Genomic DNA, 27925 nt, shown 5'->3' on the forward strand with positions numbered 1-27925 from the left:
TAAAGCAAGTTTAGAATAAAAGTTTGGTTTTTGGAGATGCACTGAAGAAAATGCAAGTAAAAAAATATTTTAAAAATCCTTAAAAAGATGTATCTTATATTGCTCCTCTAGAACTTTTCCTAAACCAGGTCTTGTGTGCAAGAATTACTCCACTGGGTGAGGCATCGCTACTGTCCCTTAATAAATGAAGTCATGTATTACTAAGCTCCCTTTGGATTATATTAAAGGCACTGTCTGCCTGTCAACAGATTACTGGCTTGATTCCCGTGCGTTTTTCAGAACCAAAGCATGGATTAAATGACTTAAAGCCCCAGACCAGTTCCTGGCAGTAGCCAGCACGTATGAGTTCATAATCACTTTAAGATCAATGCCTCACAGGATCTCGTGGATTTAAGTTTAAATGTTTTTAAAGCAGAGCAATCAAAACAATCACATTTTTCTCAACGCTCTGGGGGTGTTTGCTATTTCCGTTCAAAAAATTCGAGTACATCTCTTGGGGCATCTTTTCGGATTACACATATTCTTTAAAAAAAAAACCCGTTGTGTGTTGTTTTTGTTTAAGTAGAACTAATACGTACCCAATCTAAGAAAAAAAGCAAAGCATTTCCCCCGACCATACTGAGAGCTAGCTGGGTGAACAGCGGATGCTTAAACAGGGTAGGCATTTCGATAGGGCCGGCAGGTAAGACCACCGGAGACGTGACATCACTAGGAATGACCGGGAAAACATCAAGACCCAGCAGCCAGGAGCCTCCAGGGGTCTGGAGCCTCCCGGGGCCAGCCGAGCTTCTGAGCCTACCCGGGAGAACCAGAGGTTTCCTTCCTAAGCTCCCCCGGTAGAGAGGAGACCTGGGGCGAGGAGGGACAGCCCGTTCTCCCGAGAGCCAGCGCGCGGCGGCGGCGACGGGGCGGAAGTGGGCGGGGCGTCGTGGCGGCGGTGGCGGAAGTGGGCGGGGCGTCGCGGAGGCGGGAGAGGCGGGGCTGGAGGCGGGCGGGCGGGCCTTCGGAAGGGCGCGCGTTTCCGGCGTGAGCAGCGGAGCTCTCCGGCGGGGGCGGCCCCCGTCTCCCAATCGCGCACAATGAGCCAGCGCTGAGCGCCGGAAGTGGGGCCGAAAGAAAACACAGGGAGGGAGCCCAGCCAGGGCCGAAGGAGGCGGGGGAGCGCCGCCGCCGCGGAGGTGGAGTGTTCCGAGCGCCTTCTCTTCGCGTCCCTCCCGGACTCGCCTCCGGGGTGAGCCTCCGCCAGGTTCTCCGGCGCCCAGACTGGAGGACGGGCTCCGCCCCGGAGTTACGTTGGCGGCTTCATCCTCCGCTGGCCTCGGTCCCGGTTGCCAGGCCAGCGGGGACTGAGCGCTCAGGTTCGAGCCCGTCCCTTCGCCTTCTGTCAGACCCTGCAGCGGGGGCCGAAGGAGAAGGGGTTTCGGTGGAAGCGCTCGGCCTCGGCCCCCTGGCCGACCTGGGGGACCTCGGAACCCATCGGGAAGGTAGGTCACTTCCTGCTTCCTGGGACCCGCGGTGGCTTCGTGGCCGGGGGGAGTGGGGGGACGCTTCCCCTTTCTCCACCTCCGGCCCCAGAGGGTGGAAACTGAGGCAGATTGGCGGGGGGGGGGGGGGGGGGGGGGGGACGGACGGGAGGCGATCAGATGGGGATCGTAGAGGGGGAAATTGCAATTTGTGACCAAAACACAAACTTGTTTTGGGGTGGAGAAGCAGGTCGGGGAAGAGTAGCTGGAGTTGTGTCTTGGTTGGAAGCCCAGCCCCTTGGACTGGAGCGGAGCCTCGGAGGGGCCTCCGTCACCCCAGCGATCGAAGCCATCGTTCTAAAGAGGGGCGGGGAGGTGAGCCGTGGTCCCGGGGCGCGGAGGAGGGACGGAAACGTGGAGTTTTAAAGACTTGTTTCGGGAGTTTTCTAACAGTGTTGGCTTGGGATAAAGGGTTTTGTTTTTGTTGTTTTAAGAGAAGCGCTTTTGTCCTATAGGTAAAGTTTGGTATGAGTAACATTTTTTAAAAATGTATTTTATTGATTTTTTTTTTTTTTTTTTACAGAGAGGGATAGAGAGTTAGAAACATCGATGAGAGAGAATCATTGATCAGCTGCCTCTTCCACACCCCCCACCGGGGATGTGCCCGAAACACATCCCCATGTACATGCCCTTGACCGGAATCAAGAACCTGGGACCTTCCAGTCCGCAGGCCGTCGCCGTCGCTCTAGCCATTGAGCCAAACCGGTTTCGGCTGAGTAACATTTTTTAATACCACAGTTCTCAAGACTATATAGGCAGCTTCCCTTAGTCACAGGTTTAATCTTCATGTTACATAGTAGGTACTAATTTTCATGATGAATATCATAGGATAAGCCTCCTAACTTCTAGTGTAATACACTGGTTATTGGAATGTGGTGGAAATTAGGTGGGGAGAGGGATCTCTTATGGGCTTTTGAGCATCCGTGCAATATATGGGGTATTTTGTACTCTAGGTATAATATCTTGTTATAGTTTGATTTTCCCCAAAAAATGCTTTCTTTCCAGGTGCAAAGTAAGAAAAGTGAAGTGGAAGACCATGGGAGATGCAGCCAAACCTTATTTTGTGAAGCGTGCTAAGGACCGGGGAGCTGCGGAAGATGAGGATTTCAGAAGGGGTCACCCTCAACAAGATTATTTAGTAACGGATGATTGTGCTAAAGGCCATAGCAATAAAATGGAAAAAGGCCTTCCCAAGAGAAAAGTAACGCCGGGGAACTATGGGAACACTCCTAGAAAAGGACCGTATGCCGTTTCCAGCAATCCTTATGCATTTAAAAACCCGATTTACAGTCCACCCCTTTGGGTAAACGACAACCACAGAGATCAGAGTAAGAGATGGCTGTCAGATGAACTCGCTGGTAATTCGGAGAGTTGGCGAGAATACAAAGTAGGACCTAGAATTCCTGTGATGAACCGACCGAGAAGAGAGCCCTTTCAAGAAAGTGAAGATGGATATCGGTGGCAAGACGGAAGAGGCTGCAGAACTGTAAGGCGGCTGTTTCATAAAGACCCGACAAGCCCGGAAACCATGTCAGAAGTGGAAGCAGGAAGCCACGGTAATGTGTTGCAATTTGTCAAGTTAACAACCCAAAGTCAGCAAAGTCTTTTTTTTTTTTTTTTTTTTTTTCATCCAAATGAGTTTTATTTTCAGCAATGCAGTTCAAGTTTTTCATAGTTTCTGCTTATTTAATATAATTATTTTAAGGGTTTGCAGTTGTGATATGTGTATATATTGGTCCCTTTAAAAGTTTCCTTTGCCATAATGCTCATTTTACTTTAGTCAACATATTTCCTGTTGGTGCTTTTTACATAAGAGGGTGATCATATCCTCCGGGAGACTATATCATAATTTCTGGGTGTGTGTATATAATTTCTAAATCATGTATCACAGTTTTGTATTTGAATAATGTAAATGACAGACTGTGAAGATTCTAAAATTTTTATTTGATATAAAAGCACAATATAGACTCATATATTTTCTGCCACAGAGGGATTGGAGGGTAGTCCAAGATTTTTTTTTTTCCCCTCAAAGGTGAGCATTAGCTCTGGCCGATTTGGCTCAGTGGATAGAGCATCGGCCTGCAGACTCAAGGGTCCCAGGTTTGATGCTGGTCAAGAGCATGTATCTTGGTTGTGGGCACATCCCCATTAGTAGATGTGCAGGAGGCAGCTGATATCTCTCTCTCTCTCTCCCTCTCCCTTCCTCTCTGTAAAAAAATCAATAAAATATTTTTTAAACAAAGTGAATTTTATAAAGGTATTTAGACTTAATAAGTTTAGAAGTCAGAAATACACATAAAAGCTTTTAGTTTCAAACCAGAAGCCTATTCTGGGTGCCCTACGTGTTAGATAATGCCCCAAAGTAATTATACAGTTTTCTAAAAGGTGAGTAGGTTTTGTCCATGTATCTATGATATCTGTAAACAAGAAAACTGTTTTTATCTAAGGGACAGTAATTACTAAAATGAAGTAAAGCCATACATTCATAGAAAACAAAACTAATATTAGTCTAAAAATGCAAAGTATGCTCAGAAAATTATTCGTTGAAAAATGGGCTATTAGGTTTGTTGACTTTGATGTTGTGAATGTTAATCCTCACCAAGGATATTTTTCCCATTGATTTTAAAGATAGTAGAAAGGAAGGGGAGAGACAGAAACATTGATGCAAAAGAGATACATCGATTGGTTGCTTCCCACATGAGCCCACATGGTTGCTTCCCACACGGTCAGGCCAGGGATCAAGCCTGCAACCAAGACGCATGCCCTTGACGAATAGAACCTGAATCCCTTCTGTCTGAGGCCAACTCTAACCACTGAGCAAACTGGCCGGGCTGCCTGCTTTTTCTTTTCTTTTTTTTTTTTTTAAAGCAACTTAGTTATGTTCTTTTCCCCTTCCTTCCCCCTTTTTTTTCCCTTCCCCTTTTGAATAAGTTATGACCTACTAATTTTACCACCAAATTTATTCCTGTTAATTTTCCTACTGAAATCTGTCTTCTTTATATTCCCAGTCTGTAGTTCTTCCTCATCTCTACTACCAAATCTACTAGCTAAATAAACACTCTGCCTCCATCATCACTACTGGTTTGCTTCCTATTAAAAAATATGTACTCTACTATGCCAATTTCTTCCTAAAAACTTAAAGCACTTCCTGACTGGCTATAAAATAATGAAAGAAATGGAGTGCTGGGCCTATGGCGTAAGGGAGAGGCTGTTGACACTTTTTAAATAGATTGATCAAGATAGCCCTCACTGAGGTAGTGAGAGGGCCACCACTGGGAATTTTTGAGGAGAATGTCCTCCACTCCCACCCCTGTGAAAAGGCTATGACAGAGCATGTACATTCCAGGAAGAGCAAGGAAGCCAATTGTGGCTGAAGGAAAGGGCTATATAGAATGAGTTGCAAACTAGCTAGCACTTTTACAGGTCATCTGTACATTTAGAAGTCTTAGTAGGAAAAACATCATGTTCTATCTTTAGAGGGCCTTATGAAAGTATAAAATGGGAGAAAAGGTGTTATTTTATATTTTTTTAAATAGGAAAAGCAAAAGAAAATGCTTTGAATCAAATAGCCAAAACAGAAAGAGGTATTAGGAATCAAATGGATGGGAGAGATCCAACCTTAGCCTCTGAAACCTTGAAGCTGTAAAGAACTTGAAGGAATTGTCTGTGGTGATATACCAAAGGTAGAATCACAGTTTTACAAAGCAGGAAGTTGTGGCTCAGAGGAGTTAAAATTATCCAGACTTGTTTATGTAGAATGGTAGATGAGGAAATGAAACTGAAATCGCGTACTGTGCTGCTCTGGCTGCTAACTCAGCATCGCTGGACCGGAAATCTGGCAGAGGCAAACTGAACATGCATTGATGATTTCTGGACTTGCAATTTGTGTTTTTCTTTTTAAAAGTTTGTGTGATTTTAAGTATTTGTGTATTATTGTGTCTGTGGGACATGGACATTTTAATTGAGTTAGCCAGTAGTTGGCTTTTTAGAAAAGAAAATTTGATGTTGAGCAGCATTATGAAAAGAAAGACTTATAGATCAATAGTTTGCAACCAGAAAGATATTAAAAGGGATTGTTTACATACCAAAAACCTCTTATATTGTAATTGTGTTTTGTTTTAAAATAAGTTGGTTTGATTTTAAGAGGTTTTGAACAGGAAATATGTCTTCACTGTCTTTTTATTGAAAGTTCCCGTGTTTTCTTTCTGTGAAATGCAGGTGTATTCTTTCACAAATGCTAATTAAAGGTCTTTTCAGTCTCTATTTCTTGAAAATCTTCATACAGAAAATATTAAACTTTGGTATAACATTGCTCACTATAGAGAGAAATTTAAACTTTGTATTGCACTCAGAGATTCCTAAAAAGGATTTCATTAAAGGAACTGAAATTTTCCTGAAATCAAAATTGTCTTGATAAGGAAGGGTCTTATTAAATGATGTGAGAAAATGTAGTGAAATTATCTCAAGTTGCTTTGTTTTTAATACTATTTTTCAGTTCTCTATTACCACTCACATTTCATCTCTCAAATATCATAGGTTGCCAATTTATCATATTTGGGACAGTTCCATTAATAATCTTAGCTGGAAAGCATCCACTCAAATATACATGTCCTTTGTGAATGGAATAATGGTTCATATGCAAGTAAAATATGGGAAACTTAGAATACTGTATCTAGAGAATTCATTCATATTACCAAAAAACTTGGGATAAGCCAGGTAGTCTAAGTAATTATGGAAAAATTTTTTTAGCAAAACCTAGCTTTGCTTTCCTGATTCCCAACAGCTAGATTTTATTTGATCATTTTTACTATGCAGGCCTGTGAGGTTCATAAGGTTACATTACCTTATCAGTACTGGTCTGTTCCAGTTATGAATGAATTTGCTTCAAGAAGAGATTTTAATTAGTTCTTTTTAGAACTACTGTATATTGTTACAAGGCTGAATTTAAGAATTTCACCTATGCTTTAATCTGTTTCAAATCCCTTTCCTTTGACTTAGTCATGTGTCTCTGCACAAGTCACTTATTTTCCTGGACTAGCATTTCCCTAATCTGTACAATGGGAGTAATTTTTAGCATCCATGACAGGATCACTGTAGGGATTAAATGAGGCAATGCCATATAAACTGCTTTTTATTGCATCTGTTGTGTAATAAAATATTCTGTAATGGTAGCTGCTGTTATCATCTGCATCAGACAGAATTTCTGTAGCCACTTACTTCTCTGTATAAAAATAATAAGGAGTTAATTGTGTTCTCTGGAGGGAAATTGAAGTCATTCTTTCTAGAAAATGACAGCAAATATAGTTATATTTAAGCAGTCTTTGTGAGTGGGAAAGAGAAGAGGGATTAAAAAAAGGAATTTGGTTCTATATCTCTTAGTGTTTTTGACTAATATGGACTTTCCTAATGGGTATTGCACATATTGGTATAAATCTCTAATGAGTATTTGCCTAAGTGAGAAAGTTCTGTCCTGAATACTGAAGTCAGATGCAATTTTTTAAAGTTGGTAATGACAAGTGAATTAAATGAAAATAGACATACCTTTAAAGTAAAAGAAGTGCCTATCTCAGAAGTTCAGGGCAGACCAAGAGTACTGTCCTTAAAAGATTTATATTTTAATTGGGAGTAGGGGGAGTATTTAAAAGCAGGTATTAAGGTGTAGACTAATTTTTTTTTTTTCTTCCAATGACTACTTTTTACTATTTTGTTTGGTCTGTGTTGATTGCTTTTAAAAATAAAACTGTATTTGTCCTAATTCTTCATTAATTTTGTTTAATTGCCTCTTACTTAGTACAGAAACTGTTGGCAGAATTTCACTATATTCACCTGATGGTAGTTTGAACACAGTGCTTGCTGATTTCCCTTTAGAACTATTGGCAGATAGCTTTTGTAAAGTAAAGGTCCTACATCTCCCTTTTCTGACCATTTTCCCCCCAATTAACCGACTTATTGTACCTGCTATACAAGTAATAAGTTCCAATGGAAACTTAATAGGAATTGCCTTATGCAGGGCATTGCAGGTTTCTATTTTCAGACTAGTTATTGATAAGCCATTTAGAAGCTCTATTTCCATTCAAGTCATTCAGTCCATTACCACAATTTTAATTGGAGAAATGAATTTAACCTTAATTGCATGTGTTACTAATAGTTTCATTTTTCAGGACTTAAGGGAAGTTATCAAAGTTATTTAAGACAAATTTTTTATAAAGCAATCGCACAATTACCTTTAGTTTCACAAGTTAAAAGTTACACATTTTTTTTTTAAGAAGTGACAGATTCATTTATTATAAGATTGTAGAACAGCATAGTCTATAAACAAGTGAGAATTAGTGTATACTTACAGAAAATTTTTAGTTCAGCTGCTAATTGTTTCTTCCTTTGAAATATATTCAGTGTGCATGCCATTAAAGAAGTGAAAATGAAAGTAAAGATAAAATGGAAAATGGTTGTCCTCAGTAAATGAAATTTTGGCTTAAACTTCTTGATATTATTGTGGGGGGACAATTATGTGAAGACTGAATTTTCACTTTAGATAAGAATGTAGCTAATTTCTGAGATCTTTGGAAATATATTGTCCATCTGTGCTATTGATATTGTTCACTTATGAAAGTGAAAGTAAATGTGGGTAGTTTTAATTAGGATAACAGGTATATTTACAATTATCCTATATAATAAAGAGCTAATATGCAAATGGTCATCGCGCCCTCATGCTGGGGCCCCTGGTGCCAGGACAGGGGGAGAGGGGGGCATGGAATCAGAGGCCACACCCTGGCACCAGGCTGGGGGACCTGAGGTTGTGCCCCCCTCCCGGCAGAGCTTGATGTGGGGGAGCTGAGGCCCCACCCCTAAGGCTGTGTCACGACTCCCCTCCCCGCCGGCCTGGCAGGGCTTGACAGGGGAACCTGAGGCTGTGACTCCCGGGACCAAAGAACCTGAGGCCGTATCCCAGGGTCAGGGAACCTAAGACTGCGCCCCCCCAGCCCTGCGGGGCTGGCCAGGTCTGGGTCTCGTGCAATTTTGAGGTGCGAGCAGTGTTGGGGGGACTTGACTCTAGGTCCCGAGGCACACCTCAGACTCTTGACAAAGGAGATCTTCATATACATTTTACTAATTTCTTTTATCTCTGTCACTTCCACTATAGGGAAAGGGCAAATAGCAATATTAAAATATCCCCTCTAAATAATTCCCTTTTAATGTGCACAAATTTCATGCACCAGGCCCCTGATATTAGAATATAGTAGATACATATATATTATATATTATGATGACATATTAGGTATATTAGAACAGGTATACTCGCCTACAGAGGATACTTTCAGCAATATACCAAAAAGATGATACAACCAAATTATATGATTGAAGTAGAATTCCTTTTACGTTTAAAAAGCACCTATTTCTATGTATTCATGTATCTAGACGAGGTGCTTAATGAGTATTCAGGCATCCTATCCATGCCTGTCCCTTTCCTTATGCTCGGTGTTCAGTTGTCATTCAGATATTACACGATTTCCTTAATACATAAATTCTGCTTTTTAGTCAGTTCTGTTATTTAATATCACCAATAATACTTCTTTCTTAACTTAAGAAGACAAGAGGCAGAAGTCCAGACCTAGGAAGCCACGGAGGACTAGAAATGGGGAAAGTGACCTGGACGGGGAGTTGGAAGGCCCTGTGATCGACGAGTCTGTGCTTTCAGCAAAGGAGCTCCTGGGCTTACAGCAGGCTGAGGAGCGACTGAAAAGGGACTGCATTGACAGGCTGAAAAGGGTAACTAACATCTTTTATTTGTTAGTTAAAATCCTTGTTTTGTTCAAACTGTTAGTAATTGGGGATATGTGCTTTGATGAATTAGATATCCTACTTTGGTTATTAGTATTGAAGGACTACAAGCTACAAGAGAGAGTTTGATTTAATGAGTTACTTAAATAAAAATGACTATTAGGATAGTAATAAAGTGACAGTAACAAAGTAACAATTTTTAAAATGGAGGGGAAATCATTTTCTGCCTAATTTTTGTTGACCTATAGTTTTGAGGATATATATCTATAAATCTCTTTAAATTATAGCGACCAAGGAACTACCCTACAGCAAAGTATACCTGCAAACTTTGTGATGTTTTCATTGAATCTATTCCATTTGCTCATAAGCATATCAAAGAGAAGAGGCACAAGAAAAACATTAAGGTAAGTTTAGTGTAACCAAAACAAATGTTTATCTGTCAGTTATTTCTTGTCTTCGTGACTTTCTTCTCCTTAATAACTGAATTCTATATTATTGAATTTACTCAAAGTACTTGATGCTGCTCAGACATGTTTTGCTGGGTAGTCTTATGAACTTCCTTAAGGAGATGAAGATGAACAAAGTCATTGATAGAATTAAGTATATGTCATTATGCCAGTAAAAAAATAACTTGTCATTGCTGTTTTTAATATTCTTCTTTAGCACTTTTTCTTATTCCTGTCTTCCCTTTATTATCACTTTATATGCATGAAGAAATGTTTGATAACATGAAAACTAACATAGCTAAAGTAAAAGGGAAGGCTAAGAATATACTATAGTGTTGTCTTGGTAAATGGTAGAAGGTTAAAAATGTGTGTCATTTTTTAATCTCATCATTGATCTTAAAAGGAGAAGCAGGAGGAAGAGTTGCTCACTACATTACCACCGCCTACACCCTCCCAGATAAATGCAATTGGCATTGCCATTGACAAAGTTGTACAGGAGTTTGGGTTACTCAATGAGAACTTGGAACAGAGACTAGAAATTAAACGTATCATGGAAAATGTGTTTCAACACAAGTTACCAGGTATTTTCTAGATTTATTTTTCTATTTAGCTAGCTAAAGGTACTTCAATCATTTTTCCTAGTAGTAAATAATTTTCACCTAATAGATATTGATTTGCCATATCTTTACTTTTTGCCTGTTTTTGTTTTTCCTGACTTCCCCTGAGGAAGCAAAGATTTTTACATGTATTATCATTAAACCTGTTTTCATTATGAATTTTATTATGTGCATGTACTTGAAATTAAATACCCCATGTTAGTGGGGCACTATGGGACTCTTATGTATATATTTGATTACCATTCTACCTATTTAAATTGACAAAATATTTTGAGTTAAAATAAAAAGTATATTGGAGTCAGCTTCACATATCTGTAAAAGGTTCTAAAATAAAAATAAAAAAGGTTCTATTTAACCACACTTAAAAGACTTATAATATCTAAAATGAGTTTTGCAAACTAATATGTAATAGATTTTGTGTACTGGTGAATTCATTCTCCATATTATGTCTGTGGAACCATGGGAAACTATTTTTTAGAATTTTCCTCAAGTGATTCTAAAATATAGCTAGGGTTGAAATCACTGTTTTAATTATTACCTCATTACCCATAGAACCATTAGTTCCACAGTGAGATCATTACATATAGTATATCACTCATATTCATACATGCTTTCATAAAAATAAAGGGTGGAATCTGCTCATTTCATTATATAGGGACCTCATTATGTTGTAGATAGTTCCCAAAAAGTCACTTATAATTTTGGTGGGTTTTTTTTGCCATAGACTTCCATTGTAAAATTGAATGTATTTTTTCCATGAGAAACTTTTAAAGCCCAAAGAAATCACTTGACTTAATCTGGGGGGGCGTGGGGGGAGGGTACCCACAAAGTTTCCTGATGAGAAAGGATAAAAATTTGGCACAATAGTGGTAAAACATTGAGTGGTTAATAAAGGCCATATAATCACATGTTGCCTAGTGTTTTAAATTGTATCAGTTATATAATTATTTTTCAAAAGTTTTCCCAAAGGGATTATATTATGTTAAATGCTGCTTGTTTATAATATGAGTATTACTATTAAAAAACTTTAAGCTGAAGGTCATTTTTATGATTATTGGTGTATAGAAACACAATCTTTATAGTAAATTACACCTATGTGGCCTTTCTAAAAGGTGAAGTGTTTGCGTTAACTCTTTAGTATACCACCAGGTTTATAAATATAAAACAAAGCTAGCCATTTCTTTTTCACTTTCACATTTAAACATGAAAAAAATGATAGCAAGTATTATTTTTTGCACAAAATGTGAAATAATTTAGGAATTTTTAAAATATGTTTTACAACTGAAAAGAGTTGCCCTTATGCTAAATCACTGTCCATGCAGTCTTCCCTATTACATAACATTACATAACACAACACAACACAACACAAGGGAAGAGCAAAGAGTCACCCTTGCTATCCTTTGTTTATGCCAGACTTGAATAGTGTTTTGCTTTTGTGTATAGTTTTAATTGATGATTCTATTTCTGAAATAGCAGTGCTTTGTTATAACTTGCAAGAAATTTTACCTTATTTATGACTTTTATTTACTTTTTTCTTTTTTTTTCTTTTTTAGAATGTTCTCTAAGATTATATGGGTCATCCTGTAGCCAATTGGGTTTCAAAAATTCGGATGTAAACATTGACATTCAATTTCCAGCCATTGTAAGTACAAAATTAAATGTTGGAATTTTCATAGAGTGGTATGGAAATTCTTTTTTTCAAATGTGAGCTATATTTCAAATATAAATATAGTTTAGAGATTTTCAGATTTGTTTAAGTATAATTGGTGGCAGCTTTTTTTCAGAAAATTTCTATTTTTATGTTCTTTTACGTGTCTTCAGTTTTAGGGCATTATTTCAAATACTCTATAGCTTTTCATACTTACTTTACTCTTTAAATCTCTCATACATCAAATACTGGTATTCTTACCATGTGAATCTTATGGGACTATTTAGGTTCAGGTAACTTGAAATGATTAAATTACCTTGGCAAAGTCAACTTTCCAGCGCTGGAAAGAATTTTAGATGTTAAGCAATGTTGATAAATAACTTTTATGACCTGAAAGCTTAATTTGCTTCTGGGTTTCCTCTTTTATACAACTACTTTATTAAAATAATTATGCTCTTTTTTTTATTATTATTATTCCATCCTATTATCCCCAGCCACTCAAGAATAATTATGCTTTTGAAGAACCACACTTGACCTAGCTTTCTGGTTTAAATATGACTCAAAAAACTTTTGATGAGTCAGAATGTTAAAATTGGAAGGCACTTTAGTAAATTATACATTTATCTACTGGTGGTTACCATAGTCCAGTGTGTAGATGGTTTGTGTCAATTTAATTGACCTGGTTGCTAGTTCAAATACAAATCCACCCACAGATGTTCTATTTCCTGGCCTCATTCTTTGCCGTCCTGTACTATTGCTCCATGGTCAGCTGATCAATAGATTTTACTATTCTTTTAACCTTAAATTATGATTAGTAATTTATCAGCACAGAATTTATTTTGATTCATTCATTCATTTAGCAAATATTCACTGAGTCTCTTAGAGTGAGAGAGGTAATATTGTTTACAGTATGTCAACTTCTAGCCACAACTTTTGAGATTTGCTGAGAGACTAAGTAACTCAGAAATTAATTTGGAGTTAACTGTGTAGTAGGTCTCCTTTGCCCATATTCATCCTCATTTGGTGCTCATTTCTTTGTCCCTGACCAACATAGTGATTAATTTCTTTACTCTGGTCGTAATGTGCTATCTAGTTTGAATAATTTCAGATGACTGTATATCATCTCAGTGAAAAGTATAATACTTACAGATAATTTGATATATTCATTGATCTATTTTCTAGATGTCCCAGCCAGATGTTCTCCTACTTGTTCAGGAATGTTTAAAGAACAGTGGTAAGACCAGATTCTTTCTTCATTTTGCTTTTAAATGTTTCTTTTGTTTATAATTTGAATATATCATTTCTGAAACTTTGAAAACCGGAAGTCATTATTTAGCTTGATAATAATGTCACAATTTGTAAAGATTAAATGAACCTTAGACCAAGTCTAAGAAGACACAAAATATGTAAAATTTACTCACGAGAGAGAATCCAAGATGGCTGCTCGGGTAGGCAACTAGCCGCAGCCGCACACAACAATTTTAATAAAATACAACTAAAATATAAAATGGACATTACCCAGAACTACAGGAAAGTCGACTGACTGGAAATCCTACAACAAGAAGCAAGGAGAAAACCAGAAGGAAGCACGGAGGAGCTGTAAAAGCCTAAGGTACGGAGACACGCGGCGCGCGCAGAGAGGACGGAGCCGGAGAGGAGGGAGGCCGAGTGCCTGGCGGGCATTCCCAAGCGGAAAGGAGATAAAACTCCGACTGTGCTGGGCCCCTGACTGCTCTGAACCCCCGTTCTGGGCCAGACCCCGGGGACTCAGGCTCAGCCAGAGGGAGCTGGGCTGTAAGTCGGAACCCCGGGGTAGCGGAGAAAGGAGGTCCCGGAGGCGCGCACACAGCGAGCAGAGAAGGGACGGCCGGCTGTGCCGCGGGATTGCCCTGACGGGAAGGAGACTGGGGCTCCAGACTGCTGTGAACGCCACCTCCAACTCCACTTCCAACTGAACTGAACCCCAATACCGGGCTCATTGTGGGAGAGCATAGACTGTTTGGCAGCAGGCGAAAATCGAGGGCACCTTTCTCTCAGAGGCGCCGGCAGCGAGCACTGAAGGACCCGCATAGGGCAGGGCTGACGGAAGCCAAAGCTGCAGGCTCCACCCTGAAACCCCGTCCCATCTGTAACTGCGAAATGCGACAACAAAATAGATCACAAACGAAAGAAATGGAGGACAAAAAGCGCCTGGATATAGAGTTCAAATCTACGCTTATAAGGTTTTTCAAGAATTTCCTAGAAAAGATGGATAAGGCCTATGAGGATATGAAAAGAGACCATCAAGAAATGATAAGGGAACAACAAGAAATAAAGAATACATTGTCTGAAATAAAAAATATTCTACAGAGTCCTAAAAACAGAAGGGAAGATCGCAAGAATCAAGTCAAAGATTTGGAACATAAAGAGCCAGAAGACACTCCTCCACAGAAGCTAGAAGGCAAGAGAATCCAGAAAATTGAAGATAATGTAAGAAACCTCTGGGACAACTTCAAGCGAACCAACATCAGAATTATGGGGGTTCCAGAAGATGAGAGAGAGCAAGATATCGAAAACATACTGAAAGAAATAGTGACAGAAAACTTCCCCCACCTGGTGAAAGAATTTGACTTACAAGTCCAGGAAGTGCACAGAACTCCAAACAAAAGGAATCCAAAGAGGACCACACCGAGACACATCATTATTAAAATTCCAAGAGCAAAAGATAAAGAGAGAATATTAAAAGAAGCAAGAGCAAAGAAGGTAGTAACTTATAAAGGAGCACCTATACGATTGTCAGCTGACTTCTCAACAGAAACCATGCAGGCCAGAAGGGAATGGCAAGAAATATACAAGGTGATGAATAGCAAGAACCTACAGCCAAAAATAAGCTACCCAGCGAAGCTATCACTCAGAATCGAAGGCCAGATAAAGAGCTTCACTAATAAAAAAAAGCTAAAGGAGTTCATCACCACCAAACCAGAATTATATGAATTGCTGAAGGGGGTTCTTTCAGAAGAGAAAGTAAACAAAGATAAAAATTATGAACAACAAATACGTAATTATCAACAAGTGAATCTAAAAACCAAGGAAATTTAAAAAATCTGATGAACAATATTAACTGTTGAATATAATAGAATCAGAGGTATGGAAGGGGAGTGAACTGACGATTCTTGAGGAAAAGGGGAGAGGGGGGCGTGGGAAGAGACTGAACATAAACTGTGCACCTATGGATGAGGACAATGGGGAGAGGGGAAAGGGCAGAGGGTGGGGTGGGAACCTGGTGGAGGAGAGCAATGGTGGGGAGGGGGGAAGGAACATTTGTAATAATATGAAAAATAAAAACTTATTAAAAAAAAAAAAAAAAAAAAAAAAAAAAAAAAATTTACTCACGAGGGTAAAACTGAAGGATAATCTGCTTTATACGGTGGTTTAAATTAATACTTTCTAATGGCAAATAGGTGTGACCCAACCCTGATTAATGAATCAACAAATGTTTGTTCCCAGATAGATTTGACAGTTGTCCCCATTTTAGAAGCTTTTGCAGCAATTTTGTTTGAATAGCCTACCATATTTCTAATAATGTTATTCATATAACATTTAAACAGTCTAATTCAATAATATAGTCATTTTCACTCAAACATAGTTTTACAAAATAGGGGTTTTAAATTAGCATGATTACTTAATTCTTGAATATAATACTTTCTCCTTTTCAAGTCATCTTGGAGCTTTACTTAATAATGGTTTTGAAAAAGGCTGAGCAGATAAATCACAACTAGAACTTGTACTTTATCTAGTTCTCTAAATAAAAATATAATTAACATACTTAACATCTTTGTCTTCTTTCCTCAGATTCTTTTATTGATGTTAATGCAGATTTTCATGCTAGGGTGCCAATGGTGGTGTGCAAAGAAAAGAAAAGGTCTGTTTCTTTAAGCTGTTTATATATTAAATATCAACTTGCCAAAAGCATGTGTATTTCACTAAACCTTTTTTTTTCTATGCTTCTAAATCTTAAGTCTAATTTCTAGAGTGATGGAGTCCTTATGTGGTTAATTTCATAGGCTTACTACTAGCTTTCTCCCTATACTTTCGGTAATTGATGCAAAGGAAACTAATTTTGAAAAGAATAAAATTTTTTTAAATGAAAAAATAGAGGAAGGAAGCTTTTTAACCCATTTCAACATGGTAAAAAACAACTTCATCAGTTACTTGCTCAAATCACCTTTTGCCATCTTTTTTAGCAGCATTTTTAGCACTGCTAAATAGCAATTAGATGACTTTACTCATGTATTTCTCCCTCCATCTGGAAGTACTATCAGTACTGTACGTGGGTGGTTTATAGGCTGTAATGATTGTTTACTAGGCAGATTTCTCCAACTCTTGAGAGAACACTTTTATACTTACAAATAGGAATCCATGCTCTCATTTAACATATTTTATAGTGTTCCCTTATTTTAATTTCCACACAAAATAGTTTTAATGTATGAAAGTACGTAATTTTTAGTTCTGAAAATAAAATTTACTCAGAAAATGGCTGCCCTATTTTTTTTATTATTAAAAAACAACAACAAAAATACTTTCTTAAGTGACCCATAAAGATTTAGTAAGTTTTGGGCTTTTTTTATTTTTTAACTTTATTTTCACTTTTAAAGTCCTCATTATCATTGTAAATTAGTTGTTGCATAAAATATACCTAATACCTATATAACACTTTTTATCTTTCTCTTTTTTCTTCCCATCCTTACCCCTGACCCCCACCAGTGGTCTTATTTGTAAAGTGAGTGCAGGAAATGAACATGCTTGTCTGACAACAAATCACTTATCTGCCCTTGGAAAACTAGAACCAAAACTGGTTCCTTTGGTGATTGCATTTAGGTACTGGGCAAAGGTAGGTCTAGTGCTTAAGTTTGTGAATACATTCTGTGTATGCATAGGCAGTATGCTTTGATTTTTGTATGGTTAATTTAATCTTAAAGTTTGGATGCATATTTATAAATACGAAGAGAGTAGGCATCTGAATATTGCGACAGAAATTTTTAAAAATATATATTTTATTGATCTCAGAGAGGAAGAGAGAGGGAGAGGTAGAAACATTGATGATGAGAAAGAATCATCAATCGGCTGCCTCCTACTGGGGATCAAGCCTACAATTTGGGCATGTGCCCTTGACCAGAATCAAACCTGGTACCCTCCAGTCCACAGGCCAATGCTCTGTCCACTGAGCCAAACCAGCTAGGGCAGAACAGAAATTTTAATGTGCACAGAAAGGGAAATTCATTGTTTCTGTTTCACTGTGTAGTAGTATTGCTCAAAAGATTTATAGTGCATATTATAAATAAGATTTGCGAGTCAAATCCTAGAAGATAATGGCCCAAGAATTTACATTTTAACTAGTTTTATCAGGTGATTATAAGACACCAGAAAGTTTGAGATAAAGCTTCATTTCCAGTAATATACCAGAGACTCCAAAAAACGAAAGCCACTGTCTGGCCTTGCTTACATTTTCATAATGTTTTAAATACAATATCTCAATTAAAATGCCAGTAGAGAATTTAACATCACCCCAAAATGTAAGGTCTCATCATGACTACAAAAATGAGTTGCTCTTCAGGTGCTTTATAGAGAAAAACCCAAAGCTTTACTGATTAATATATAGCAGTAACAATGCATACAGCCCTAACTGGTTTAGCTCAGTGGATAGAGCGTCAGCCTGCAGATGACAGTCAAGGGCATGTACTTTGGTTTCAGGCACATCCCCAGTGGGGAAGGGGATGTACAGGAGGGAGCTGATCAATGTTTCTAATTCTCTATCCCTCTCCCTTCCTCTCTGTAAAAAATCAGTAAAAGATATATTTTTTTAAAAAACAAACTGTGTGTATAGTTCCTGTGGCTTATGTCAAGGCTAAACAGAGAGTACCCCACTCTTAACTGGGTAAGTTGATAATTGCAGTATGCCTTTTTTGAAAACTACCTCCTGCTTTATCACAAAATAGTCCATTCTTTTTATTTTAATCCTCACCCGATTATACACATAGAGGGAGGAAATATAGAGAAACATCAATCAGTTGCCTTCTGTATGTGACTCACTGGGAATTGAACCAGCAACCTTTTGGTGCACAGAACAACGCTCAACCATTTGAGCCACTCTTGCCAGGCTAGACCATTACTTTTAAGTTGTTTTTGTTAGTGTTAATGAATCTGCCCACATTCTCTCCCCTGATCACTTATTTGGTCAAAGCTTGCATTTTCAAGGCAGTAGGTTTACTGTGGATGTGAAAAAAATGAAACAGCAAATGGTATTTTAGGATCCTTTACAAATATGTGTTAATAAGATTAAAATGTTGAAATTAAAGCTGTTACTCAAAACCACAGTATGTGGTTGCTCCAAAAGTATAAAGACATTTTACATTTTGTCACTGTGGTGTTTTATTTAATGAGTAAATCATGTGATAAAAGGAAAATAAGTGACAGGTTTTAGACCAAATTATATAACAAGTTGGTACAAATGAAAGCTTATCCTCTTTTTCTCTCCTTTGTAGCTTTGCAGCATAGATCGCCCTGAAGAAGGAGGTTTGCCACCATATGTGTTTGCCCTGATGACTGTTTTCTTTCTTCAGCAGAGGAAAGAGCCCCTTCTGCCTGTTTATCTAGGATCATGGGTATAAAACTTCAGTATTCAATATTGATATTTTTTACAGGACCACACAATACCTGTGCATAATTTCAAAATCTAAAATCCTACTCAGAATTGACATGAATTTATTTATCCTATTGTGAATACTCATATATTTAACTGCTGAAATGTTAATGTATTTGTTTACAAAATGCTGCTCTATCCTTTTCTGGGAGAACTATTCTAAATTGAAGAAAACACTTGTGAAACACATATGATCCTGAGGGTTTCAAACAAGAGAATGTGAACCTGTAATATATTTATCATTTGGTACACACTGTATCAGGGTATAGAATTATAATTTGATATAAGAACTGCTTCTAATGCAGAATTTAGTAATCACCTCTTGAATAATATTTTGTACTATCTTTAAGAACAATTAAACTCTCTTTTAATGCCGAGGTATTTATCTTAATAAAATCTGTGTACACTTATTTTATAGAAAGTCTCAGGGAAAAGCTAACTTTGGAACATTTGGATATTTTAACTACCTTTCTTCTTACCACATGTAGAATTCTCAATATTTAAGGAACATTTATCAGAGTAGTAGTTACTTACTGTGCATGCATAGAGGGATGGGGATAATTTTTTCTTTACTTAATAGATTAAGAATTAAGCAACATCCTTTATCTGCCAAGACCCAGGAATAAAGACTTTAGTCTTTATCTTAGCAAGATAAGCCCCTTATAAACTCTGTCCTGGAATAATAGGAGTTTCAGTCCACTCTGTGTCAGGTTGCTGAAGGGAGCTCTCTTTGTGTTTCTAGAACTAAAATGAAAGAATTCAGGGCCTTGAGAAGGTATCTTTGCTAGACTGCTCTTCTCTGGTGGGAAAAAAGAATGAGAGAACAAAGTCAACTGTTAGTGGATAATGCTTTCTGTCACATCCATGTCTGAAATTCGAATGACTTGCCCCAATTAAGCAGTTTGCCCCAATTAAGCAATTCATTGGAGGAAAGGAAATCTTTTCAACAATTGATCTTGGAAAAACTAGATATCTGTAAATGAACATTAAATCTTTGCCTTACAGCATACCCTGAAATTAACTCAAAATGAATCAGAGACATGCATGACATGGTTAAAACTATAAAATGCCCAGAAGAAAGCCTAGGAGAAAAATCTTTGCAGCCTGGGGATAAGCAAGGATTTCTTAGGTAGAAAACTAAAAGTGCAAGCCACATCAATAGAGAAAAATATTGATAAGCTCTTTAGAAATGTTTTACTCTTCAAAACCCAACCAAAAAAATAATAATAATAAGCTACATAATTAAAGATAAATATTGAATATATAAATCTAACAGTCACCGCACCTCATATTTTCTGTAAGAGCGATTTGTTTTTTGAGTCACTTAGCAAGTCCTTATTGAGCATTTACCTGTGCTGGGCACTGTTCTAGATGCTAGAGTTAGAGCAGTGAACAAAACAACGTCCTTGTCCTCAAAGTTCTATATACAGAGAGGTGAGAAAGGTAAATATCAAGTGGCAGTAATTTGAGGAAAAATAAAAAAGGAGGAAGGACAGAATGTGAAAGGGAAGGATCTATTTAGAGAAAAAGATATTTGAGCAGAGCCTGAGTGCTTTGAAGGAGAGTGGGCTACCTGATTGTTGGGGGAAAGAACCTTCCAAGCAGAAGAAGTAGCGGGTATCAACTGTGAGTCAGGAAGATGGGTCAGAGGAGAAGCAAAGAGCCAGATTATGTGGACCCTCTCTTGGCCCTGGAAAGGGCTGTGAATTTCATTCTGAGTTTGAAAGAAACCATTATAACTGAGAGCAACATGATATCTCTCTCTCTTTCTCTGTCTGGAATGATTACGTACTCTGCTAAATCAAAGTATAATAGTAGTCCATTTGATACGGAAATATATTTGGGAAATAGTATACCATATCACCCAATCCACATTCATTGTATACCTGTTTCAAGGCTTATGATAAATCACATTGAACACTCAAGAAACGTATTCAGATTTGTCCACGTTTCTTAGACCTTTTGAGTCCAGACTTTTGTTTTTTGTTTTTTGTTTTTTAGCAATTTGTATTTCAGCAACATCAGTAGAAATAATTTATTACATTTATTGGCATTTACTCCATCCCATACCTGTATCTGAATCCTTTATTTCCATTATTTCATGTCACAACTACCCTTGAAGGAGGTTCTAGTGTTATCTCTTTTAACAGAAGCCTGAGACCTAAAGAAAGTCATGAGGGAGCTGAGGTTTGTTTTTCACTTTTTTTTTAATTGGACTTATTGGGGTGACATTGGTTAATAAAATTATGTGAGTTTCAGGTGTATAGTTATATTATACATCACCTGTATGTTGTGTGTTCATACCCCAGGTCAAGTCTCCTTCCATCACCATTTATCCCACCCATAGCCTCTTCTACCCCAGGAGCTGAGATTTTATCCCAAACAGATTTACTGCAGAACTTGTGGCCATTTTGCCTTCTCTTATTTACTAAAGAGTTATTTCACAAATTATTTTGCAAATCAAAACTTTATTTTTTACTTCAAAAAAATATTTTTAAAAATTTATAAATATCTCAGAAAAATTTCATAGCTGATACCTTTTACATTTTTAATGAACCATAGTATGTTATCTTCTCATTCCTCTCAGGATTAATGTGTTCTGATTGATATAAAATTGTTTCTATCTTATAATAATGTATGTCTAATTTTTCTCTAGATTGAAGGATTCTCATTAAATAAACTAGGCAACTTCAACCTAAAAGATATTCAGAAAGATGTCGTGGTCTGGGAATACATTGATAATGCCACAGGGGATGCAGGCACAACAAAAGAAGAGGCACAAAAAAAAATACCTGTTAAAACAGGACAGGTGTGTTTTCTCTTATTTTTAATTTTACCATCTATTTTTTATTCTGTCATTAATTGTAGAGTTCATTAATTAATCAGTCCTCTCTTCTTTCCTCACTTATCTTAACTGTTTCATTGATGTTTCATTTCCTAGTCTGTGCAGTCCTTTGAGTAGATGAGTAATGAGAAAAGGTAAAATTCACAACATTAGATTTACAGTTATTGATGTACAATACGTAGTTCTGTGTGCAGGGTACTATGGAAGATACTGAGAATTCAAAGCTAAAGCCTACCTATTCTCCAAGTACTTAGATCATAGATGGTATTATGAGGTTTAAACAGATAAAACGTTAACCTCAGATTATTAAAATAACAATGAGTAATTATAGGAACTTGTTTCCGTACTATTAGGGGTGGGCAGGGACGTTTATGCACAAAGAAAGAATTGCCATTTAAATGACAAACAAAAATCTAAACAGTATAACTATATTAGTAATAAGAATAGGATTTCAGCCTTAGCCGATTTGGCTCAGTGGATAGAGCATCAGCCTGTAGACTTAAGGGTCCCAGGTTTGATTCCTGTCAAGGACACATGCCTGGGATGTGGGCTTGATCCCATTGGGGAACATACAAGAGGCAGCGAATCAGTGGTTCTCTCTCATTATTATTATTTTTTTAAAATATATTTTATTGACTTTTTACAGAGAGGAAGAGAGAGAGGGATAGAGAGTTAGAAACATCGATGAGAGAGAAACATCGATCAGCTGCCTCTTGCACATCCCCCACTGGTGTTGTGCCAGCAACCAAGGTGCATGCCCTTAACTGGACTCAAACCTGGGACCTTTCAGTCTGCAGGCCGACGTTCTATCCACTGAGTCAAATCGGTTTCGGCCTCTCATTATTGATGTTTCTATCTCTCTCTCCCTCTCCCTTCCTCTCTGAAATCAATAAAAATATACTTTAAAATTGGGGCAGACCCCACAACCTTATAACCCTTGGGGGTGACATGATAATAATATCCTCAAATTACTTCTGAGACCAGGATTTTAATCCCAGCTTTACACCAGTAAGTCATGTCACTCTTCTAGTCCATGCCTAGAAAGAGGAGGTGATGGTGAATCATAGATACTCCAGTTTGCTTTCTATAATCCTGGAGGGGTGAAGGGGAGGGGGAACCTGTCTTTCTCTGCTGCCACCAGCACAGCAACACTTTCGTCCTATTTATGGTTCCAGTTGTAGATAAGAGCACAGTCTGTGGAGCCAGAATATGTGTATTTGTATCCCAGCTCTCCCACTTCCTAGCTTGTGTGTCCTTGAGCAAGTGATGTAATCTTTCTGTGGGCTCCAGTTTCCTCACCTAAAAATGGGGATGATATTGGTACCCTCTCATAGGGTCATTGATTTATAGAATGCTTAACTCAGTGCCAAAACAAAAGTGTTCTCTACTTTAAAAAAACAACAACACTGAAGTACCACTAGTTTGGATAGATGAAAGGTCTATCTAAGTTCCATAGTACAGTATTACCAAGTCATTTCAGTGAGATGCTTAAAAATCCTTAGTAATGCTGAATATGCCATCTGGATGAAGATGTAAAATTTTATAAGGGTTTCAGTTTCTGGGGGTTTTCTTTGTGTCCTCAACTATATAGAGTTTGGGACCTAGACAACTTCCTTTTTTCGACCAGGTCTGCTTTGTAAATCCACCGGGTGACTTTGTCTTATTAGATAGATCCTGTGTGGTTGAGATGTAGTAGTTATAAAAATACCCTACCACTTGTTTTGAAGTGTGATATAATAAAGTGCAATCAGGAACAAATTTATTCCTTAGAAGGAAAAGCTAATACTGTAAGTTCAATTAAAGACTGTATGTTATTTGGAGAGAGTAATCATGCTGCCACTTCTGAAAGGGATATCTAAACTCAAAATTGCTTGGTGTGATTGAAATAGCACTGTACTGGGATGGGAGACTGTTCTCATTCTGCCACTGATAAGCAGTGGGACCTTTGACAAGTCACGTAAACTCTCTGGCTTCAGTTTCTTCTCTTGTAACATACGGGAGTTGAACTAGATTACTTCTTAACAGCATCTTACAGTTGTAACTCTGTGTTTCAGTGATAAATGGATTTCTTGTTCTTAAAGATTTTATCTAAGTGAAAAAATACAGAGAGCAACCACGTCTGCTTTCCCTTGTTTCTGATTTAATCCTCATAACTATCCTGTGTTATAGGTGGTATCATCCCTACTCTGCAGATAATGATAGCGACCATTTTTTGAACATGTGTGCCAGGCACTGTGCTAAGCTCTTTTCAGACACTCTCTCACTCAATCCTCCCAACAACCCTATGAGGTGGGTACTGTGATCCCCATTGTTCACATGAGGAAACTGAGGCTTGGACAGCTTATATACCTTGACTAGGATCATGCACATGGCAGAATGGGATTGCAAACCTAAGTGTGTCTCATTCCAAAGCCAGTTCTCTTAGCCACTGTGCTATACTGCCAAATGGGAATGAAGAAGCTAAGTCACAGAGCAGTTAAGAACTATGAAGTGGCAGAATTAGAATTGGACACTTTTTTTTTTCTATTCTAAGTCCTGTGTGCTTTCCAATTAATTACATTACAGCGTATTTCAACTTGTCAAGAGTCTGTAAATGTAAAACTAACAATAATAACTGATATAGAGAGTTATTTGACTTTCCAATTAATTTAACATCACTTAACATTCAGTGAGCTTAAGTAGCTTCTCAGAGCAAATGAGGGAAGCATTTTTCCTTTTGCTCTCTGCTTTAGCTGCCTCCCATTTCTGTGTGTAACATTGTAAAGGTGTCCTCCAGAAGCAGAAACAGGGAGAGCTCAATGAAATAGATGCACAGTTCTCTCCATCTATCATTAAAACTTCAAAACTAGGAGTACTATCTGATTACATACAACTAACTGCCTGTCTATTCCTATGATTCTGACAAGGTTTTAAAATACTCTAATCCCAGCAGTGTAGTGAAAGAATGCTATTTTTCTACAAGCAAAATTAAAACTAGAATGTGATTTATCTAAATGGTTGTCAAATTCATATCTTTGCTAAGGTTTTTAAGGTTTTTAAAAATTTCATGCTTTTGAATGCTAAAATTGTGCTAAAATCTGAAATACCTGTGTTTTCTCTTTGCGATTAATAGGTATCATTAATTGATTTAAAACACCAGCCTTCAGTGCCAGTTGGGCAGCTCTGGGTGGAACTGCTTCGATTCTATGCTTTAGAATTTAATTTGGCTGATTTAGTGATAAGTATCCGAGTCAAAGAAATGATATCTCGTGAATCAAAGGATTGGCCCAAAAAGCGCATTGCCATCGAAGGTATCCCAAAATGTTTATCTTTAAATCCTTTTTTATATTTTAAGGTATCTGTCTAACAGCATGTTTTTTATTTCAGCCTCTTTTCAGTTCCTACATGTAAGGTAGGCCTGATCCCAAACGTGAAACAAATAGGATCTTGTATGCACTACAGTGGTCATTACAAGTAACCAAACTTTTTGTTTTGAAATGTATTTTCTAAGTGCAGCAATAAATGCATCTTACTTACTCAAGCAACTAAAATAAAGCTAAGTCCTTGCTTTCTTTGTAAATTGCTTAAAAACTTGAACCCTTAAGTTTTCTCCCAGTGATGTACAAATCCCCTTTCTTCTTTTAATGTCCTCATTTCTGTATTTTTTAATTGAGTCATTTCATGAATTGTTGGTGTTATTTAGTTTTACAGAGGTTGAGGATAATACTTTTTCTCGTGCAAAATAACATTCTTTGTTAAATTCCTCACCATGGAAAAGATATTTTTGGAATATCTGCAGAAACATTTAGAACTTACTAATGAAAACACTTTTTCTAGTGAGACTCATTTAATTAAAAACATTGTTTAAAAGACGTACTGATGTGGCCCTGGTTGGGTGGCTCAGTTGGTTGGAGTGTCATCCCATACACCAAAAGGTTTTGGGTTCAATTCCCAGTCAGGGCACATACCTAGATGCAGGTTCAGTCCCTGGTCAGAAGCAACCAATCAATGTTTCTCTCTCACCTTGATGTTTTTCTCTCTTTCTCTCGCTCTCCCTGTCTCTCTGTCTCTTCTGTCTTTCCTTACCTCCCTCCTTTCCTACTTTCCTCCCCTTCTCCCTCCCTCTCTCTAAAACATCCTCAGGTGAGAATTAAAAATAAATAAATTAAAATAAAATAAATTTTTATTTATTTTATGATGATGTGCCCCATAGACTTCATTAAATGGACTAGCTCTTAGCTTTTCAAAGTCAGGTAATTGAAACCTCTCTAGAAATCTTACTTCTCCTTGTTTAAATATTTTAAAGAATCTCCTAAATGGATTATTTTTGCTTGATTTTTTTCAAGCTTTATATTGCATTAGAGGGTGGTTTTTATTTTTTGTTTTTTGCATTTTGCATAAATTCTTTGTACAGTCATAGGGATCTCACCTTTTTAAACCCTCCCTGCAGTTTCTCTGGCTCAGCTCTTCTGGCCAATTGCCTAACCTGCTGGAGTCTAGGGGAGGAGAAAAGATTGAGAGAAGTGGTGTCTCCTGGTGCCTCCCTCTCACCCCTGAATTCAGCTCAGCCAGTTCAGTGATGGGGCTTCCCAGGGCAGAAGAGTGGAGGTAAGCTGTACAGACCACACAGCCTGGCTGAGTGGGGAGGCAGAGCACTCAGCGGAACCTGGTAGAAAGCCCTCACTTCCCCAGGCACAAGAGCCACACTCAGGACATATTTTTTACCTCCATAGTCATAGAACAAAATAGGGAAGGGGTACTGGTTCAGAACAGAATGGGTTCTCTTCATAGAGCAGATATTTAAGAAAACATTTCTTTTTGTTCTTAAACTCTAATCTTCATACTCCCATCTCCAAGTTTTTAAAAGCATAGATAAGATACATGCTGAATTTTATAGTTATTCATTTGTTGTCTATTTTTATCTAGAGCAGGCTAATTTTAAAAATATGTATGCAGTGGATTTTTTTTTTTTTTTCATTCCAGATCCCTACTCTGTTAAAAGGAATGTGGCAAGAACCCTAAATAGTCAACCTGTGTTTGAATACATACTTCATTGTTTAAGAACAACCTATAAATATTTTGCTCTTCCACACAAAATTACAAAATCTAGCCTTCCGAAGCCTCTGAGTACTGCTACATGTTCAGGACATTCTAAAGAAGTAGCAAAGCATGATCCAGATTTACAAGCAAAAAATGATAAACTCAAAAACTCAGTTGTTGTTCAAGGTCCCAGTGCTCCCAGTTCAACTGCAACTACCTGCAAGGCACAGCCAGTTACTCTTAAAGACACTGCTGAAAGCTTTGGAAGCCCGCCAGCAAAGAGAACAGGAAGCAGAGACATCAATGTTCAGCTGGAAAACAAAGATTGTATCAAGGTAGAAGTTACTTGTGATGATCATGAGGATGTTAATGTACACCATGGAGAAACTGGAAGTAAAGCTGAGGAAAAAAAAATTGGAAGGGAGGGCAAGCATCCTTTGACTGCTGATGCTCAAGATTTAAACAGTAGCAAACATGGAGAGCCTTTCACCTCTGGTAGCACAGGAAATACTGAGACAGATTGCACTTTGGATGTAGAAGGTTCCCAAAGCTCTACAGCTAAAGAATGCGATGGATTTGCTACTTTAGGTAATAACGTAGATGTTGATGAACTAGAAGACTCTCCAAGCCACTTTGCCCCTTTAAAAGGGGGCCAGACATCAGGAGTCATTCACTCTGGTGAAGAGGAGGAGAAGGGCGTTACCCGAAAAGATGATGAGAAGGATGGTGCTAATGTAGATGGGTTAGACAATGCCTACACCAGATCAGGGGATGAGGATGCCCTATCTGAAGAGGATGAGGAGGTAGGCGAGTCTAAGTGTGAAGACTCGAAAGAATGTGGGAAAGATGTGGATGGAGCTCTACTAACAGAACTTAATAAAATCAGTCTTAAGGAGGAAAATGTATGTGAAGAAAATTCAACCATGGATCCATCTAACTTCTTCTATGAATTTAGTAAGCTCACCTTCACCAAAGGCAAGGTAGGTAATCAGTGCCAGTCTGGGAGACTGGAAACAATTGTAATACGTGTGATTACAATTTTATATACTTGAACAGGGGGCTCCCCATTTTGGTAGTGGTTAATGAGTTGGTCTACAACTCCAGTACTGGTCCACTTGCCTCCTTAGTTCCATGGAAATCTGCACAGGAGAAAGGGAATACTGTTGGTAGTGAAAATAACTGCCTTTTCCTCTTGAGTATGCCGTCCAGGTGTCCCCATCCCAGATAGCATGGAATGGCTCCACTTTTTATTTTCACTAGAGGCCCGATGTACGAATTCATGCACCAGTGGGGTCCCTTGGCCTGGCCTGTGGGATCTGGCCGAAACCAGCTCTACAACATCCCCGAAGGGTCCTGGATTGTGAGAGGG

The 27925-nt window shown here is 38.0% G+C and overlaps 1 protein-coding gene across 8 annotated transcripts in view; it reads left to right on the plus strand.

Moving 5' to 3' along the window:
- Nucleotides 1-999: 999 nt before the first annotated feature.
- TUT7 (terminal uridylyl transferase 7) overlaps nt 1000-27925 on the plus strand; it is a 61128-nt gene continuing 34202 nt past the window's right edge. For 2 of the 8 annotated variants that reach the window (XM_084897932.1, XM_084897929.1), the window contains exons 1-13: nt 1001-1484; nt 2529-3079; nt 9109-9290; nt 9590-9706; nt 10152-10329; nt 11919-12007; nt 13196-13247; nt 15845-15914; nt 16757-16883; nt 18535-18654; nt 21349-21501; nt 24650-24827; nt 26500-27536. In XM_084897932.1, the coding sequence (XP_084754058.1) occupies nt 2560-3079; nt 9109-9290; nt 9590-9706; nt 10152-10329; nt 11919-12007; nt 13196-13247; nt 15845-15914; nt 16757-16883; nt 18535-18654; nt 21349-21501; nt 24650-24827; nt 26500-27536 (2823 nt within the window). In that variant the 5' untranslated portion in view covers nt 1001-1484; nt 2529-2559. Of the gene's footprint in view, nt 1485-1686; nt 1839-2528; nt 3080-9108; nt 9291-9589; nt 9707-10151; nt 10330-11918; nt 12008-13195; nt 13248-15844; nt 15915-16756; nt 16884-18534; nt 18655-21348; nt 21502-24649; nt 24828-26499; nt 27537-27925 lie in introns of those variants that run through there. The other 6 variants (XM_084897935.1, XM_084897934.1, XM_084897931.1 and 3 more) reach the window with 5 other exon arrangements.

The sequence above is a fragment of the Pipistrellus hanaki genome, assembly GCF_964339955.1.
Source record: "Pipistrellus hanaki genome assembly, chromosome: 11".
Lineage (NCBI taxonomy): Eukaryota > Metazoa > Chordata > Mammalia > Chiroptera > Vespertilionidae > Pipistrellus > Pipistrellus hanaki.